Source organism: Oncorhynchus clarkii, chromosome 16 (assembly GCF_045791955.1).
Source record: "Oncorhynchus clarkii lewisi isolate Uvic-CL-2024 chromosome 16, UVic_Ocla_1.0, whole genome shotgun sequence".
NCBI lineage: Eukaryota > Metazoa > Chordata > Actinopteri > Salmoniformes > Salmonidae > Oncorhynchus > Oncorhynchus clarkii.
In genome coordinates this window covers 25097930-25118692 of record NC_092162.1, presented here as the reverse complement: position 1 = coordinate 25118692, position 20763 = coordinate 25097930, and the positions used below count along the sequence as shown (strand labels likewise).

General features: G+C 42.7%; 1 protein-coding gene across 4 annotated transcripts in view; it reads right to left on the bottom strand.

Moving 5' to 3' along the window:
• Positions 1–1049: 1049 nt before the first annotated feature.
• Positions 1050–20763, bottom strand: part of LOC139368247 (zinc finger protein 281b) — a 29364-nt gene continuing 9650 nt past the window's right edge. For 3 of the 4 annotated variants that reach the window (XM_071106956.1, XM_071106955.1, XM_071106957.1), the window contains exons 2-7: positions 18277–18776; positions 17930–18034; positions 17610–17732; positions 16860–16953; positions 10745–10863; positions 1050–5919 (exon numbers count right to left, since the gene is read on the bottom strand). In XM_071106956.1, the coding sequence (XP_070963057.1) occupies positions 4336–5919; positions 10745–10863; positions 16860–16953; positions 17610–17732; positions 17930–18034; positions 18277–18720 (2469 nt within the window). In that variant the 5' untranslated portion in view covers positions 18721–18776 and the 3' untranslated portion in view covers positions 1050–4335. Of the gene's footprint in view, positions 5920–10744; positions 10864–16859; positions 16954–17608; positions 17733–17929; positions 18035–18276; positions 18777–20763 lie in introns of all 4 variants that reach the window. The other variant, XM_071106958.1, reaches the window with a different exon arrangement.

The following is a 20763-nucleotide window of genomic DNA, read 5'->3' as shown; positions in this document are numbered from 1 at the left end:
GAGAACTTGTTCTCAACTGGCCTACCTGGTGAAATAAAGGTTAAATAAAATGTAAAGAATGTATCAGGACAGCAAACATGAACACATCAGTGGGATACATGGTTGCAGTAACTGTCAAGCTGAGAACATACGCAAAAGCTAGTACAAAAAAAGAACATGGAATATCTGAACATGAAGCTTTAGGATAAAGATGATTCCTTACAGAGGGGAAAAATGTGTACCCTTGTAATAGGAGATGGTAAAGGGTTAACATTAGATAATGTCAAACTAAGTCCTAATTCATATTAATTTATATTTAACTGTCTAACTACTTATTAACCATTTACACATTTAAAGGGAACCTTAATGTAAATTATTACCAAAACATAAGACATGGAAAAAAATGTATTGTCATTTAGCAGATGTTAAGTGCCTTGCTCAAGGGCACAGATTTTTCGCCTAGTTTCCTCAGGGATTCAAACCAGCAACCTTTCGGTTACTTGTCCAACACTTAACCACTAGGCTACCTTGACCAACTTAAGGTTGGGTACACACAGTTGTCTGTGTTGAGGAACAAAATGGTAACTAAATGAATGGACGAGTGTGGTAGAGAAAGACTATGGGAGAATCTCAATAGCATACTCCTCGCCTCTTTCTCAAAACCCATTGGATGAGAAAGCCAGATGTACCTTTCCTCCAACATTCTCCTCTAAAGGGTTTTGAGAAGGAGGAGAGAGAGCGGAAGAGGATATGCAATTGAGATTCTCCCTATGCCAGGTCTCTTACCAGTCAGTACCGATGTTAATCTTAAAATATAATTTTAAAGAATAATCATATCAGGAAGATTTTAAAGGATTACAAAAGAACATATCATCGTCCAAATTACACTAACATTGATATTTCCATTATTTTGCTCCTGTAACTAAAATCTCCCAATATAATTGTGAGTCAATCCAAAAATCTAAAATGTGAGCTCTTGCCAGTCTTTACTGTGGTTCAAACCCTTACAAAAATCATTGCTGACGTGTCGAGGACTTCACTATCACAATCAAGTCCAGTCTGCACAGGCATTTTTTTTATTACCAAAAAATGTTTTTATTGGCTTCTCTAAATCGTTTTATAAATTCAATAACAGGTACAGCCCTGGAAATCATATCACAAGGGTCTTGAAAAAAAAAAAAAAAGCCAGGGATGGGGAGGCATCTGCTACAAAATTTGGTGTTCTGGTGATAAGAAAAAAAGCCATAAAAACATATCATGCATATCGGTAGAAACAAAAACAAAAAAATTAACATACATTTTTAGTGTTTTTGTACATTTTTGTAAACAATATCCTTCTAGAGATCATATCAACACATTTATGGCGAGTAACAAAAATAAGGGATATAACATGAGAAATTAAAGTTTCTATGAGGCATCTAGAATGCAACACTGCTTGGCGTGAAGGCTTTAGACAAAACAAATACATTTTGCAATTCAACGAGTCAATTGCTCTTCTATAATTGTAAACACAGGCATTGTTACATGATTATACAAATGTTTAACCTATACTACAAGTATTTCCACTACATACATGAAACGTGTCCCTGTTTTCTGACACTTCAGTGATATGAGGTACATTGATCTCTGAAAGACACACTTGACAAAAATGAGCAAAAATTGCTGTATAAAATAATTCCAATACTGAGCTATATTGCATGCTGGGGAAAATACAATATTGAATACTAATACAATTGCTCAGAGAACGAAGGTGGGGGTCAAAATTATTGATACCTCTGTTTTCAATACCTCACCTTCAGAGGATAATGGCACTGAAGCATAATCTAATATATTTCCCCCATTTGTTTGAGAATACAATATAGATCAGTATTTTACAGTCACTTTTATTGATCTTTATCAAGGTTGTCAATTTTGGACCCCACTGTATATTTAGGTCAATCCTATTTTTTATTTCCTCATCCGTCTCTCGCTCTCCCTCTTTTCTTTAAAAGCATAGTGTGTGTTTTGGAGTGAAGTGGCCAGTCAGTCATTCTTTTGTTCCCTGTGATCTGAGCAGCTTTAAAGTCTATCAGCTGTGGTGGGGGTGGGGAGGGGGGCACACAGGAAATTAACTAAATATCAACCCTGACTGCCAGGAGAGAATGGCTTGAGCTGCGGAAGACAAAGAAGGCCATTGTTTATTCTTGCAAAGTTTGAAGGACTGCCTTTTTTGGGGATATATATATATATACCATAACGTTGAGCCTGTATGAGTGAGGTAATTTTTATGTATCAGGCCTGATTTCATAAGGTACAGACAGATTGATGTACAATGAGCACTTGCTCTTCAAAAACGCCCTGCAAAAATAAAAACTCTTGCTAGGTTACAAATAAATAAAGGGAAAATAGTTAGATTTTTGCATCCAGTAGAGTCTTAGTACATCAGTGGGAAGTGTTGCAGCATATTATCTGCCCCCTCTCGAAACAACTTACACCGAACAAAAATATAAAACGCAACATGTAAAGTGTTGGTCCCACGTTTCATGACCTGAAATAATAAACCCCAGAAATGTTCCATACACACAAAAAGCTTAATTCTTTCATTTGCGCTGAGCAGTATTTTGGATTGTAATGTAATATTATTTATTTAACCTTTAACTAGGCAAGTCAGTTAAGAACAAATTCTTATTTAAAATGACGGCCTACCCTGGATGACGCTGGGCCAATTGCGCGCCGCCCTATGAGACTCCCAATCACCAGGTACTGCAGTGACACCTCTTGCACTGAGATGCAATGTCTTAGACCACTGCGCCACTCGGGAACCAAAAATAATAAAGCCCTTCTGTGGGGGAAAAAAACTCATTCTGATTGGCTGGGCCTGGTTCCCCAGTAGGTGGGCCTATGCCCACCCATAACTGTACCCCTGCCCAGTCATGTGAAATCTATAGATTAGGGCCTAATGAATACATTTCAATTGACTTATTTCCTTATATGAACTGTAACTCAGTCAAATCTTTTAAATTGTTGCATGTTGTTTATATTTTTGTTCGGTATCAATACAGAGATCTTCTCAGAACATTGGGTTACATACAGTAATGGCAAATCATTTGTACAACCCTTCCCCTTGACCAAACTGTCAAAAAAACACAAACAAAAATACATCTATTCAACCCCAGTCTAACCCTCCCTACAGAACAACAAACCACCCTATCCCACCCACCCCCATTCACAGTTCTCTCCTCTAATAAAATAAAAAATAATAATCACTTGGTTTTGTACATCCTTAATTGAGTTGGGATGTTTTCAGTTTTCAATGACAATTTTGTTTTTCAAAGTGCTTGTTTGATTTCCACTGACAAAAAAAAAAAGAAGTTAAGCCAGGAGTGGAGTGGAACCCAGTAAAAATGAGCGACAACAGTTGTTGAAACGTCGCCAACGGGGCCAGCACATTTCCTTGTCACGGGCCACTGAAGGGGCCATCCAAAAGGTGCATGGCCTAGACAAACATCACTTGACACTGTTTATAAACAAAAAAGGTCTGCGGATTGAAACCTCTTTCCGTTGAGCCTGGACTGTGTGCACTACGAGTTCTTGAGTGTATAAAATATCAGCGTCGGCGTGTGTTTTACATGTGGCCCTTTACGGGGAGGAAATGGGAACGGTCATTTTCACATTGACACAGAAGTACCGTAATCTCTACACAGCTACACGTAGAGGAAAGGGTTGTTCAATGGCGAAGAAAACTGAACAGGAAGATCCGCTGAATTTGTTTTGTCTTTTTGTTCCCCCGCTCCTCGAGGGATAAATAGTAAAAAAGCTTTGTAGTCTCAAAGCACACTTCAAATAAGTGTGCTAATTGCATCTCATAATACAAAGTTTTTATTATTATTATTACACAATTTTTGCCTTAATACCTGAGTAATACGATTCTAGTAACAGACAATATAGAACTTTTTTTGCCATTTGAATTCTGGGCCTTTCCCTGCCACAAACGTAATATTATTGAAATTATTAACATCATTCATCATTACTTTACAACTGTATGATGATTGGTAAAAACAAGAGTTCAAAGAAAAATCATCAAGCTTAGCTAACCCCTAATTTTTCAGTTTAAATTACATTAAAATCTACGTTTACGTTCATATCATACCAACTACGCTAACAAAATAAAGACAAAATACAGATTTTAAAAAAAAGGAATATAAAAAATTGCATTTGAGGCCTTGAAGACCTTCCCCTGGTAGAGTTCTCGTTATCAACATTTAATGGCAGTGTTTAAAAAATAAATTGACCTCGCTACAAGAACAAAATGTAGAAGGGTATAGGGACACAAAGAAAAACACAAGACCCGCAACTAGGTTCACCTCGTTTTAACCCTTACCTGAAACTTTGGCTTGTTGGGGTTTTCGATCCTGTACTTACTGGCTCGCTGACGTCAGCTAACAAACTGGTATACCCTGAGAATTCTGACACGGGAGTTCGTATTCGGTGGTCGACCTCGGCCCCAGTGCCGTAGCCCAGCGGGGTGCGGCGGCCCGACTTAAATTGGGAACCAAAGGCCTGGGCGAAGTTCTCGATCTGGTAGGTGGCCCGCAGGTCCATTTCCTTGGGCGTGTCCAGGTCGGAGTAGCTGCCGTTTCTCCCGTTGCCCTTGGCCCCCTGCTCCTTGGGGGCTCCACCGGCGGCCGTCAGCTCTTGGGGCGTGAGCTGGAACGCAGGGGAGTGGTGCTGCTTCTCCAGCTGCTCTGTGAGCTCCTGAGAGGGGATGAGCTGCTGGTGGCCAGCCGCCTCCAGGCCACTGAGGTGGAAGGCCGGCTGGGAGGGGGAGCCCACCACCATGCTGTAGTGGGACTTAGAGGAAGACAAGGAGGAGGAAGAAGAAGAGATGGAGGGGATGGGCAGGGGCGAGGAGTCGGCGGGCGGGTAGCCGCACTCCAGCGGAGATGTAGTGTAGACATGCTTATCGGAGAAGAGGGGCCCCGTAGGGCTGGAGAGCAAAGGGAAGGGCCCGCTGGGTCCCAGTGTGGAGAAGGGCCCACTGTGGCTGGTGCGCTCCAGGGCCTGCAGAAGGAACTTGGAGTACTCACTCATGACCACCTGCTTGTCGCCGCCGCTGGGCGAGTCGTCATCCAGCTCTGGGGTGACAGGGGCCGCTGGCTGCAGGGTCACGTGGTGCGGGACGCTGTGGTCCGAGAGGTCAAAGGTCACGTCGTGGTGGTGCGTGCCATCCGACTTGTGGCTGTAGTGGTCCAGCAGGCTCTGGAGCACTTCGTCCGGGATGACCGACTTGTCGTGGTGCTTGAGGTCCAGGGGCGAAGTGTCCAGCATGGTGAGGGTGGGCTCGTTGTGGTGTCCCAGCGAGCCTTGGATCACGCTGCTGGCATGGGTCTGGCCCATGTGGAGGGAGGGCGCCGCATAGTCGTTGCTGGCCACGTGTTGGAGGTAGCGCCGCTTCTTCACAAACTGCATGGCGTCATCGTAGTTGTTGCTTGTGGCTGATGGGCCTTGTTTTGCCCCTCCGCTGGAGGAGCCCTGGAGGAGGACCATGGCATCTAGCCCTGAGCCCCCCGCCAGCTCCATGGAGCCCTGCTTCTGAGACAGCAGCTTTTGCCCCCCTTCCTCCATGGGGACGAGGCCCTTCTTAGTCTTCTTGAACAACAGCTTGGGTGTGCGGCCCTGCAGGCTGGGGTCAGAACACTCCATTCCGTAGTCCTGCAGGCCCACGGACGACGCGGTGGTGGCAGCAGCCTTCTTACGCTTACGATCACCGCCCTCGCCTGCGTTTTTGGACTTGCCCCTCTTGCATGCAGAGGTGACGGTAGCGTTTCCCTGAGTGAGTGAGTAGTTGCCCTGGCCCATGTCCCCGTGGGCAAGCTCCAACATGCTGGGGTCCGGGCCCTTCTTTATGGCTTCTCCACAGGTCCGCTTGTGCTTCAGTAACCGGTCTGTCCTCGAGAAAAACTACAGGGAAACGGGGGGGGGGGGAGAGATGCAGAGTATTTGAAAACTTTCTAGCCACTGGATTGAGCAAATGGCTCAACAGCGGCAAGATGCATCGGCCCACTGTTAGATGCACCCAAAGTGCTTTATGTAATACATGTATCACTAGCCACTTTAAACTACGCCACTTTATGTTTATATACACTACATTACTCATCTCATATGTACAGTGCCTTGCGAAAGTATTTGGCCCCCTTGAACTTTGCAACCTTCTGCCACATTTCAGGCTTCAAACATAAAGATATAAAACTGTATTTTTTTGTGAAGAATCAACAACAAGTGGGACACAATCATGAAGTGGAACGACATTTATTGGATATTTCAAACTTTTTTAACAAATCAAAAACTGAAAAATTGGGCGTGCAAAATTATTCAGCCCCTTTACTTTCAGTGCAGCAAACTCTCTCCAGAAGTTCAGTGAGGATCTCTGAATGATCCAATGCTGACCTAAATGACTAATGATGATAAATACAATCCACCTGTGTGTAATCAAGTCTCTGTATAAATGCACCTGCACTGTGATAGTCTCAGAGGTCCGTTAAAAGCGCAGAGAGCATCATGAAGAACAAGGAATACACCAGGCAGGTCCGAGATACTGTTGTGAAGAAGTTTAAAGCCGGATTTGGATACAAAAAGATTTCCCAAGCTTTAAACATCCCAAGGAGCACTGTGCAAGCGATAATATTGAAATGGAAGGAGTATCAGACCACTGCAAATCTACCAAGACCTGGCCGTCCCTCTAAACGTTCAGCTCATACAAGGAGAAGACTGATCAGAGATGCAGCCAAGAGGCCCATGATCACTCTGGATGAACTGCAGAGATCTACAGCTGAGGTGGGAGACTGTCCATAGGACAACAATCAGCCGTATATTGCACAAATCTGGCCTTTATGGAAGAGTGGCAAGAAGAAAGCCATTTCTTAAAGATATCCATAAAAAGTGTTGTTTAAAGTTTGCCACAAGCCACCTGGGAGACACACCAAACATGTGGAAGAAGGTGCTCTGGTCAGATGAAACCAAAATGTAACTTTTTGGCAACAATGCAAAACGTTATGTTTGGCGTAAAAGCAACACAGTTGAACACACCATCCCCACTGTCAAACATGGTGGTGGCAACATCATGGTTTGGGCCTGCTTTTCTTCAGCAGGGACAGGGAAGATGGTTAAAATTGATGGGAAGATGGATGGAGCCAAATACAGGACCATTCTGGAAGAAAACCTGATGGAGTCTGCAAAAGACCTGAGACTGGAAAGGAGATTTGTCTTCCAACAAGACAATGATCCAAAACATAAAGCAAAATCTACAATGGAATGGTTCAAAAATAAACATATCCAGGTGTTAGAATGGCCAAGTCAAAGTCCAGACCTGAATCCAATCGAGAATCTGTGGAAAGAACTGAAAACTGCTGTTCACAAATGCTCTCCATTCAACCTCACTGAGCTCGAGCTGTTTTGCAAGTAGGAATGGGAAAAAATGTCAGTCTCTCGATGTGCAAAACTGATAGAGACATACCCCATGCGACTTACAGCTGTAATCGCAGCAAAAGGTGGCGCTACAAAGTATTAACTTAAGGGGGCTGAATAATTTTGCACGCCCAATTTTTCAGTTTTTGATTTGTTAAAAAAGTTTGAAATATCCAATAAATGTCGTTCCACTTCATGATTGTGTCCCACTTGTTGTTGATTCTTCACAAAAAAATACAGTTTTATATCTTTATGTTTGAAGCCTGAAATGTGGCAAAAGGTCGCAAAGTTCAAGGGGGCCGAATACTTTCGCAAGGCACTGTATATACTGTACTCTATACCATCTACTGCATCTTGCCTATGCCGTTCTGTACCATCACTCATTCATATATCTTTATGTACATATTCTTTATCCCTTTACACTTGTGTGTACAAGGTAGTAGTTGTGGAATTGTTAGGTTAGATTACTCATGGGTTATTACTGCATTGTCGGAACTAGAAGCACAAGCATTTCGCTACACTCCCATTAACATCTGCATGTGACAAATAAAATTTGATTTGGCTCTTGACCAAATGTTATGGTTTGAAACGTCTGATGACAGAGAACATAGCAAGTGTCCAACAGTGTGGAACACCCATGATATTTTGAGCAAACACATGCTAGATTGAGAAACTGCAAACTGCAAACATCAAGAACTGACATCAATAACTATTGTCAATCGGACCTGGGTTCAAATAAATGCGTATTCAAGTATGTTACTAAAATACATAGAACGTGTATTTTTAAGTATTTTCAAATAATGTGGACAAATCAGCTACTTCTATTTGACATATTATGTAGTATTTTCAAATAAATTCCTATAAATGGACAAAACTATTTTCAAATACTTACTTCCAAATACATTATATCAAATACACCTAGGACCAAGCAGACCTTGGTTCAAGTGCATTTAGTACTTAAACCTTTCCACTTACGGGATAGGGCACAATGTTTTTACCGGAAGAAATATGCGAATAGAAACATTAACAGAAGAAATATGAGAAGCATATGTATAATCATGGTAGCAAATGAAAGAGAACACTTTGGAAATCCACAACAGTTCACCTTACTGGACTTAAAGACTGAATCCAAACATTACACTTGATTTTATGTGCATTTTACATTTACTGTACTTTTTGCAGCATTTGTCAATGAAAGAAATCTGAAATAACACTGGTTACATTCAGTAACATAGTAAGAATATTCATGAGACTTGGGGTTAGGTGCATCAAACAAAAAAATGACAAGGGTTTGTGTGAGAGGTCTAACTAGTGTCTCCATGTAGCCACACACAAATGGACTGGTTGACTGAAGTAAGGAAATGTGTTCCAACAATGAGCTGCATTTTTTGGAATAATTGAAAATGTCACTAGTTACCACAGCCACAAAGTCAAAAACGGCCTATTTAAATAACACAGAAACTTGCGTCTTTCAACCCGTTTCAAATTAACTCTGAGAATAACTGTTCCAGACACGAGATGCGCGTCACTTCGCACTATTCCGTTCTATTTTATTCTGTTATATTACATAATGTTTTTTATACTATAAAACAGATGCGTCTTGACTGCAATATGGGCTCGGGAAATAAGAGGGTATTGTCTACTAAATTAACAAAACAAGACTATGCCATTGCACAGCCATAGGCTTCTACAAGCAAGCGCCACTGAGGGTACTACCTTTGTGAAGATCGTGTTGCATAATATAACCAGTTGATATTACGGTTTCAATAAGGGAATCTTAAATGGCACTTTTCTTTTCTTGGCTGTACAAAACATTAGGAACACCTTTATATAGAGGTGCACCCCCCTTTAACCTCAATTCATTGGGGCATGACTACATGGTGTCGAAAGCATTCCACGGGGATTTTGGCCCATGTTGACTCCAATGTTACCCACAGTTGTGTCAAGTTGGCTGGATGTTCTTTGGGTGGTGGACCATTCTTGATACACACAGGAAACTGTTGAGCGTGAAAAACCCGGGACTGTTGTGGTTCTTAAAACTCTCAAACCGGTGTGATTGGCACCTACTACCATACCCATTCACAGGCAAAAAAAATATTTTGTCTTGCCTATTCACCCTCAATGGCACACATACACAATCCATGTCTCAATTGTCTCAAGGATTAAAAATCCTTATTTAACATCTCCTCCCCTTCATGTACACTGATTGACGTGGATTGAATTAAGTACATCAATAAGGGATCATACCTGGTCAGTCTGTCATGGAAAGAGCAGGTGTTCCTAATGCTTTGTACACTCAGTACAAAGTCTGAGTCTGAGGCAATTTAGCAATTAGGATTCGTTATCTGTAATGGTAATAAATGAGGCATTGTTGCGCACTGTTGGCATATAGATAATTAGACCATTTCCCCCCCAGTGTGGGCCATTTTCTAAAAAATAAAAAAAAGTACTTGAGTACTTGACTACCCCAACATAAAAATGTCAAATGCCCATCGCTACTAGCAAAGTTATAAAATATGATCGTACAGTGCTAGACTTTCACAAAGAACTTCAGAGACGCATCGTATTTCTGTTGGGCATAGAATAGAGTCATGAGTGCATTTGGGTGCTGGTTCTCATGATCATTCTCTTTACAATATGACCAACACAGGCTCATTCTGTTCAGAAGAACCCAGGGTATGACGCCATGTCATCATCGTAACTGTACATCAAACAAAGCGATCATAAACGTTGATATACAAATGACAAGTTTTATCATATGGAAATGTGAAATGCACATTTGGACTCACGGATGTGTGGTTTGCTTTCATGACGTCAAAGCGGTATTTTTTTTTACAATTCTCAACGTCTCAGAACACATTGATTTACAGCATTGCCCTCATTCAGACAAAACATTTGTAAAAGGAGCCCAATTAGCGGGACGGTTGGGGGCATAGTCGGTTGGGGGCATTGTTGCGAGTAGTGCTCAGGTTTAGAAAGGCTGTCAGTTGAATCCCATACAGAGCTGAAAAGGCGGCGACCCTAAACTCTGACTTAATGTACAGCTTACTGTACAGCTACTGCGTTCCATTTTAGGAGCTCATCAGTAACCAAATTTGTTGTGAGTGTTAAAGGCTACATATTTGTACTTGAAAAAACTTAAATAAAATACACGCCAATACTTTCCAAATACATTCAACTACATTTACAAAAATACTTACCTCGAAATGTGTTTGAAAGTAATTGAAATACTAAATTTGAACACAGGTCGGTTGCCAATCAAAAATCTGTTCTGCTTTGAGAGTAAAACCGAGTTACCCTTGTGACTGACTGACAGACTGACCTGTTGGCAGGTGTCACATCTGTATGGCTTCTCTCCGCTGTGGGTCCTCTTGTGTCGCTCCATGTGGTACTTCTGGATGAAGCACATGTTACACTGGTCACAGCTGAAGGGCTTCTCTCCTAAGGAAAGAATGGGACAACATTGACACAGGACCAAATTGTTGTTTCTCTTTGCTTATTTGAGCTGTTCTTGCCATAATATGGACTTGGGATTTTACCAAATAGGGCTATCTTCTGTATACCACCCCTACCTTGTCCCAACACAACTGACTAGCTCAAAAGCATTAAGGAAAGAAAGAAATTCCACAAATTAGCAAGGCACACTTATTAATTGAAATGCATTGAAGGTGACTAACTCATGAAGCTGGTTGAAAGAATGCCAAGAGTGTGCAAAGCTGTCATCAAGGCAACGGGTGGCTACTTTGAAGAATATCAAATATATTTTTATTTGTTTAAAACTTTTGGTTACTACATGATTCCATGTGTATTATTTCATAGTTTTTGAAGTCTTCACCAGTATTCTACAATGTAGAAAATAGCAAAAATAAAAGAAAACACTTGAATGAGTAGTTGTCCAAACTTTTGTGCGTGCGTGCGTGTGCGTGCACACACACACACACACACACCACTATTCGGACCCCTTGACTTCCCACATTTTGTAATGTTACAGCCTTATTCTAAAATGGATGAAATGCATTTTTCCTCAATGTACACACAATACCCCATACTGACAAAGCAAAAACAGGGTATATTTGGGAAATGTATACACACTGCTCAAAAAAATAAAGGGAACACTAAAATAACACATCCTAAATATGAATGAATGAAATATAGTTAGTTGAATGTGCTGACAACAAAATCACACAAAAATTATCAATGGAAATCAAATTTATCAACCCATGGAGGTCTGGACTTGGTGATACTTAAAACTAAAGTGGAAAACCACGCTACAGGCTGATCCAACTTTGATGTAATGTCCTTAAAACAAGTCAAAATTAGGCTCAGTAGTGTGTGTGGCCTCCACGTGCCTGTATGACCTCCCTACAACGCCTGGACATGCTCCTGATGAGGTGGCGGATGGTCTCCCGAGGGATCTCCTCCCAGACCTGGACTAAAGCATCCGCCAACTCCTGGACAGTCTGGGCAGTCAGGCTACCTCTGGCGAGCACATGGAGGGCTGTGCGGCCCCCCAAAGAAATGCCACCCCACACCATGACTGACCAACCGCCAAACCGGTCATGCTGGAGGATGTTGCAGGCAGCAGAACGTTCTCCACGGCGTCTCCAGACTCTGTCACATCTGTCACATGTGCTCAGTGTGAACCTGCTTTCATCTGTGAAGAGCACAGGGCGCCAGTGGCGAAATTGCCAATCTTGGCAAATGCCAAACGTCCTGCACGGTGTTGGGCTGTAAGCACAACCCCCACCTGTGGACGTCGGGCCCTCATACCACCCTCATGGAGTCTGTTTCTGACCGTTTGAGCAGACACATGCACATTTGTGGCCTGCTGGAGGTCATTTTGCAGGGCTCTGGCAGTGCTCCTCCTGCTCCTCCTTGCACAAAGGCGGAGGTAGCGGTCCTGCTGCTGGGTTGTTGCCCTCCTACAGCCTCCTCCACGTCTCCTGATGTACTGGCCTGTCTCCTGGTAGCACCTCCATGCTCTGGACACTACGCTGACAGACACAGCAAACCTTCTTGCCACAGCTCGCATTGATGTGCCATCCTGGATGAACTGCACTACCTGAGCCACTTGTGTGGGTTGTAGACTCCGTCTCATGCTACCACTAGAGTGAAAGCACCGCCAGCATTCAAAAGTGACCAAAACATCAGCCAGAAGCATAGGAACTGAGAAGTGGTCTGTGGTCACCACCTGCAGAACCACTCCTTTATTGGGGGCGTCTTGCTAATTGCCTATAATTTCCACCTGTTGTCTATTCCATTTGCACAACAGCATGTGAAATTGATTGTCAATCAGTGTTGCTTCCTAAGTGGACAGTTTGATTTCACAGAAGTGTGATTGACTTGGAGTTACATTGTGTTGTTTAATAACTTGTTGGCGATAGGCGGCAGTATTTTCACTTTGGATGAATTGCGTGCCCATAGTGAACTGCATCCTACTCTGTCCTAGATTGCTAATATATGCATATTATTATTACTATTGGATAGAAAACACTCTGAAGTTTCTAAAACTGTTTGAATTATGTCTGTGAGTATAACAGAACTCATAGGGCAGGCAATCTTCCAAACAGGAAGTGAACTTCTGAATGCGTGTCTAATTTTAAGTCATCGCCTCTTCCCTTCCAAATAAGATATGGACCTGTTAGCACTTCCTACGCCTTCCACTACATGTCCTCATTCAGTAGAACGTGGAATGGAGCCTCTGGTGTGAACTTTGACCGAATGGGAGGGGAAATAGTCACTGTCCTGGCAGAATGCAATTTCCCTGTGGCGCATTTCATTCAGCTGAAAAGGTGGCGTGGGGAATTCAAAAATATTCTTTAGAAATATTTAACTTTCACACATTAAAGTGGCATTATTAAAATGATTGAGTCTATGTAGGCAGCAGCCTCTCTGTGTTAGTGATGGCTGTTTAACAGTCTGATGGCCTTGAGATAGAAGCTGTTTTTCAGTCTCCCGGTCCCAGCTTTGATGCACCTGTACTGACCTCGCCTTCTGGATGGTAGAAGGGTGAACAGGCAGTGGCTCGGGTGGTTGTTGTCCATGATGATCTTTTTGGCCTTCCTGTGAGTCGGTGCTGTAGGTGTCCTGGAGGGCAGGTATTTTGCCCTCGGTGATGCATTGTGCAGACTGCAACCCTCTGGAGAGCCCTGTGGTTGATGGCGGTGCAGTTGCCTTACCAGGCGGTGATACAGCCCGATAGGATGCTCTCAGTTGTGCATCTGTAAAAGTGTGTGAGGTTTTAGGTGCCAAGTAAAATTTCTTCAGCCTCCTGAGGTTGTTGCACCTCCTTCACCACAATGTCTGCGTGGGCGGACCATTTCAGTTTGTCCGTGATGTGTACGCTGAGGAACTTGAAGCTTTCCACCTTCACTACTGTTCCGTCGATGTGGATAGGGGGGGTGCTCCCTCTGCGGTTTCCTGAAGTTCACAATCATCTCCTTTGTTTTGTTGAGGTTGAGTGAGAGGTTTTCCTGACACCACACTCTGAGTACCCTCACCTCCTCCCTGTAGGCTGTCTCGACTCAATGTTTCCTACCTTCACCACCTGGGGGCGGCCCGTCAGAAAGTCCAGGACCCAATTGCACAAGGCAGGGTACAGACCCAGGGACTTAAGCTTAATGATGAGCTTGGAGGGTACTATAGTGATGTGGTGTCCTTGGAGTCCACATGTGGTAAATTCAATTGGACATGATTTGGAAAAGCACACCTGTCTATATAAAAGGTCCCACAATTGACAGTCATGTCAGAGTAAAAACCAAGCCATGAGGTCGAAGGAATTGTCCGTAGAGCTCCGAGACAGGATTGTGTCGAGGCACAGATCTGGGGAAGGGTACCAAAACATTTGAAGGTTTCCAAGAACAGAGTGGCCTCCATCATTCTTAAATGGAAGTTTGAAATCAACATGTCAGAAGCCACTCCTCAGTAAAAGGCACAGCCCGCTTGGAGTTTGCCAAAGGGCACCGAAAGGACTCAGACCATGAGAAACAAGTTTCTCTGGTCTGATGAAACCAAGATTGAACTCTTTGGCCTGAATTCCAAGTGTCACGCCTGGAAGAAACCAGGCACCATCCCTAAGGTGAAGCATGATGGTGGCAGCATCATGCGGTGGGGATTTTTTTACAGGGGCAGGGACAGGGAGACTAGTCGGGATTAAGGGAAAGATGAAAGGAGCAAAGTACAGAGAGAGATCTTTGATAATAACCTGCTCCAGGACCTCAGAATGGGGCGAAGGTTCAGCTTCCAAAAGGACAATGAACGTAAGCACACAGCCAAGACAACGCAAGTCTCAATGTCCTTGAGAGGCACAGCCAGAGTTTGGACTTGAAACTGATCCAACATCTCTGGAGAGACGTGAAAATAGCTGTGCTGCATTCCCCAACCAAGCTTACAGAGCTTGAGAGGATCGGCAGACAAGAACAGGAGAAACTCTCCAAATACAAGTGTGCCAAGCCTGTAGCGTCATACCCAAGAAGACTAGATGTAATCACTGCCAAAGTAAGGCGTAAAGGGTTTGAATACTAACGTAAATGTGATTTCAGTTGTTTATTTTTAATACATTTGCTAAATATTATTTGTCATTATGGGACAATTGTGTGTCAATTGATGCGTGGGAAAAAAATTAATTAATCAATTTTAGAATAAGGCTGTAACATAACAAAATAAGGAAAAAGTTAAGAGGTCTGAATACTTTCCAAATGCACTGCGTGTGTGTATGTAGATACACACACACTACCAGTCAAGTTTGGATGCACCTACTCATTCAAGGGATTTTCTTAAATTTGTACCATTTTCTACATTGTAGAATAATAGTGAAGACATCAAAACTATGAAATAATTTCATATATGTTATGTAGTAACCAAAAAGGTGTTAAACAAATCAAAATATATTTTGAGATTCTTCAAAGTAGCCACCCTTTGCCTTGATTAGAGCTATGCACACTCTTGGCATTCGCTCAACCAGCTTCATGAGGTTGTCACCTTGAATGCATTTCAATTAACAGGTGTGCCTTGTTAAAAGGTCATTTGTGGAATTTCTTTCCTTCTTAACGCGTTTGAGCCAATCAGTTGTGTTGTGACATGGTAGGGTTGGTATACAGAAGATTGCCTTATTTGGTAAAATACCATAGTATGGCAAGAACAGCTCAAATAAGCAAAGAGAAACAGTCCATTAGTTTAAGATATGAAGATCAGATAATCCGGAAAATATTTTAAGCCATCATAAAAACCATCAAGCACTATGATGAAACTGGCTCTCATGAGGACCGCCACAGGAAAGAAAGATCCAGAGTTACCTCTGCTGCAGAGGATAAGTTCATTAGAGTTACCAGCCTCAGATTGCAGCCCAAATAAATGCTTCACAGAGTTCAAGTAACAGACACATCTCAACATCAACTGTTCAGAGGAGACTGCATGAATCAGGCCTTCATGGTCAAATTTCTGCAGAGAAACCACTATTAAAGGACACCAATAAGAAGAAGAGCCTTGCTTGGGCCAAGAAATATGGGCAATGGTCATTAGACCGGTGGAAATCTGTTCTTTGGTCTGATTAGTTAAATTTGAGATTTTTGCTTCCAACCACGGTGCCTTTGTGAGACGCAGAGTAGGTGAACGGATGATTTTCACATGTGTGGTTCGCACCATGAAGCATGGAGGTGGTGTGATGGTGTGGGGTGCTTTGCCGGTGACACGGTCAGTGATTTATTTAGAATTAAAAGGACACTTAACCAGCATGGCTACCACAGCATTCTGCAGCGATACGCCATCCAATCTGGTTTGGGCCTAGTGGGACTATTATTTGTTTATCAATCAACAGGACAATGACCCAAAACACACCTCCAGGCTGTGTAAGGGCTATTTGACCAAGGATAGTGATGAAGTCCTGCATCAGATGAGCTGGCCTCCACAATCACCCGACCGCAACCCAATTGAGATGGTTTGGGATGAGATGGACTGCAGAGTGAAGGAAAAGCAGCCATCAAGTGCTCAGCATGTGGGAACTCCTTCAAGACAGTTGGAAAAACATTCCTTATGAAGCTGAGAGAATGCCAATAGTGTGCAAAGCTGTCATCAAGGCAAAGGGTGGCTACTTTGAAGAATATAAAATATATTTTGATTTGTTTAACACTTTTTTTGGTTAATACATGATTCCATATGTGATATGTCATAGTTGTGATGTCTTCATTATTATTCTATAACGTAGGAAATATAAAAATAAAGAAAACCCCTTGAATGAGTAGGTGTCCAAACTTTTGGCTGGTACTGTACATACATACCAAAAAAATGGCATTCAGGCATGAGGGTTGGGTTAATTTCCAGTCAGGAAGTAAATTGAATTTCAAATTCAAAATGTCTCTTTGAATTTCCATTTACTTCCTGTATTGACTAAATTGAAATGGAATTGACCCCAGCGCTGGCTGTCATAGGTCAAGACTCACCACTGTGGATCTTTTCGTGCCGCTGCAGCAGGTACTTCTGGATAAAGCTCATGTTACACTGACTGCACCGGAAAGGCCTCTCACCTGTGCGATCAAAAATACAATCACCCACTCTCCACATTAATTGACTATCAGTGGGGGAAAGCAGAAGTTGGCTTTATTCAAGTCTCAGTTCATTAAATTAAACTTTTTGGATAAACACTGCAGATGAAGCAAACACGCTAGGGTAAGTTACAGAGGGAAAACCTAAAGGGGATAGTTCAGCCAAATAACACATTTATATTTGTTCCCTTACCTTGAAAGCAATCTCTGGACAGAATCAGCAATAAAACACTTTGCGGGAAGGAACAGTGTCTTGTTTACCAAAACCAATGTGGATCGCATTCTCTCCTTGTCCATAGACTACTTTCAAGGTAAAGAAATGTATATACACACACACAGACATTTGTAATTTGGCTGAACATTCGCTTGAAAGAAACAGAATAAAACAGAATTCCTCACCGCGGCGACAATGAGTCAAACCTGCAAGAAATGTTTGTCATTTAGATTACCTCAACATTTACAGGACATTTGTAGCATCAAACAAATGTCACCCATGCTACTCATGTCAGTGATATTGGGTGTATTCGTTTTAGCTCACCCTGTGTTTTGGGTGGGTGAGGATTTCACTTTAGGATCAATAGAATGACCTAAGACAAAGTGCACACCCCAAAATAATTCCCATGCAGAAAGCACTGAAAGCCTCTCACCTGTGTGGATGAGCACGTGTCTGCGGAGGTGGTAGGAGCTGCGGAAGGCAGCGTTGCAGTGCTCGCAGATGTGCGGTTTGGAGTTGGGAGAGAGGCCGGTCCCCTCGCCGTCCAACATCATGGCCTGTGCGGGGCGCGGGACAGAATGAAAGGTCAGTATAACCCGAATGCAACTTTGCGTCAAAGTGTAAACATGTTGTTTGAGGGGACAAACTGCTGTTAACATGACCTGACCACAGAAAAACTGATCTGCTGTGTGACTTTTTGGTAGCTTTGATTCTAAAAATGCTTATTAATGAAAATGCTAGAGATGTGCTCTACCTTGGGTTCTCCACGTTTTCTTCTGGCTTTCCCCTCCCCATCACTGTTGCTCTTCCGTCTTCTTCCCGACGTCTCTTTCGGCCCTTTCTCTGGTCTTCCAGACATCTGTGGACAAAGCAGAGGAGGTTGGCCATGTAGACAGATACGTGCTTACACACAGTGTGAATATTCTCAAAGGAGCGATAGGTGCTATACTGATAACTCACTTTGAGCTTCACAGAGAGAGTACAGTACCAAAGACAAAAATATCAAAGCACACATGATAACTCTACAGAAAATATCTATTGAGTGAGGCCCCCTTTCAGCCACTAAAACTACAACGCTACAAATAAACATGGGTCCCTCACCGGCTCTCCCATTCGGACATTGCCGAGGCTGAGGTCGTGCAGAAGCATGTTCTGATGGTTGTGGTGGTGGCCTCCACCAAACTGCATCTCCAGCATCTCGTTGCCCTTCCCCACGCCCCCTCCGCCACAGCTGCCACCCAGCCCTCCTCCTCCCCCGCCAGCTCCGCTATAAAGGGGCATGCGGTAGTCCAGCTCGCTCATCCGCTCTTGCTTGATGCCCATGCCATGGAGGAAGCCGTGGGCGTCGGGTGGCGAGTCGCGCTCCTTCTTCAGGATCATCTCTTGTGGCAGGTCGCCCCCCATGACCGACTGCGAGGCCAGGCGGGTGAAGCTGGTGACGGGCGGCAGGTGGCTGAACATGAGCATGCCGGGGGCAAAGTTTGGGTCCATGCCCCCATTGCCTCGCAGAAACTCGTTGCCTAGCTTGTCTTGGATAATACTCATGGTTGGTCAGCACGTGTAGAAAGGGGAAACACTAAATGGGGCCAGGTGGGGATGTCCTGGAAGAGAAGGGAGGAGAAGAGGCTAAGTATAGAACCACATTATCAGTTTTACAGTTTACAATTGTTATTTAGTAGACACTCTTATACAGAGCAACTTAACTTTTTAGGGATAGGGGGCAGCATTTTCACTTTTGATGAATAGCGTGCCCAGAGTGAATTGCCTCCTACTCTGTCCCAGATGCAAATATATGCATATTATTATTACTATTGGATAGAAAACACTGAAGTTTCTAAAACTGTTTGAATTATGTCTGTGAGTATAACAGAACTCATATGGCAGGCGAATACCTGAGAAAAATCCAACCAGGAAGTGGGATATCGGAGGTTGGTCGATATCTGAGGTTCAACTCATCGCCTATTGAAATCCCAGCGGGATATGGATCTGTTTGCACTTCCTACAGCTTCCACTAGATGTCAACAGTCTATAGAACCTTGAATGAAGCTTCTACTCTGATGTGGGGCCGGATGAGAGGCGAATGAGTTAGTGGTCTGGCACAAAGCCAGGTCCTGGTCAGGCGCATTCCAAATGATATCAACTTGCGGTTCCATTACTTCTATAGACACAATGGAATTCTCCGGTTGGAACGTTATTGAATATTTATGATAACAACATCCTAAAGATTGATTCTACACTTAGTTTGACAAGTTTATTCGACCTGTAATATAACTTTTTGAAGTTTTCGTCCGACGTTCGCCTGGACCTGCACGAGTGTTTGGTTATGTGTACTAAACGTGCTAACAAAAGTAGCTACTTGGACATAAAATAATGGACATTATCGAACAACACAACAATGGAACAAAGATTCCCGGGAGTGCATTCTGATGAAGATCATCAAAGGTAAGGGAATATTTATAATGTAATTTCTGTTGGCTCCAACATGGCGGAGAAATTTAGTTTCTATCTGAGCGCCGTCTCAGATTATTGCCTGGTTTGCTTTTTCCGTAAAGTTTTTTTGAAATCTGACACAGCGGTTGCATTAAGAACAAGTGTATCTTTAATTCTATGTAAAACATGTATCTTTCATCAAAGTTTATGATGAGTATTTATGTTATTTGATGTGGCTCTCTGCAATATTTGAGGAATTTCTGAACATGGCACCAATGTAAAAGGATTTTTGGATATAAATATGCACATTATCGAACAAAACATACATGTATTGTGTAACATGATGTCCTATTAGTGTCATCTGATGAAGACCAAAGATTAGTGATTCATTTAATCTCCATTTCTGTTTTTTGTGACTGGGAAAATGGCAGTGTGTTTTTTGGACTTGGCGGTGATCTAACATAATCATAATATGTTGCGTTTTCGCTGTAAAGCATTTTTTATTTATTTTTTTATTTTATTAAATCGGACACGATGGGTAGATTAACAAGATGTTTATCTTTCATTTGCTGTATTGGACTTGTTAATGTGTGAAAGTTACATATTTCTAAAAATATATTTTAGAATTTTGCGTGCTGCCTTTTCAGCGGAATGTTGTCAAGAGGGTTTGTCCTAGAAAGGTTAAAGGATTAATTAGGGTTAAAGGGACATTTCACAATTGTTCAACTTCATATTCATCATCTCCAGCAGGGATGTTTCCAATGACATCATTGACTTTAACCAATGAGTAGGCATTTCCTACTAATTGGTCGGCGTCATTGGAAACCCTTCTCTTCTATCTTTTTGACTACAAAAATTAGAAATGTACTATTAGCACATGTTGATGTTGGGGTGGTGCTGGTGAAATTTCCCTTTAACTGCCTTGCTTGAAGGCACGTTGACAGATTTTTCTATATCTTGAGTTGAGAGAATATAGTAGAAAAGTTGTTTTCTCCTGTGGCTTTTTTGCACGAGAGAAAAAAAACTGGACAGTTATTCCGAGGAAAATATAGGCTGCAAGCCTGCAATCTTGTAAAGTAATCTTGTAACCCTGACCTCAGGGCTAGACTGGTCCCAGGTGGAGTCAGCGTGTCCTCCATTTCCCCAGTCATCCATTAA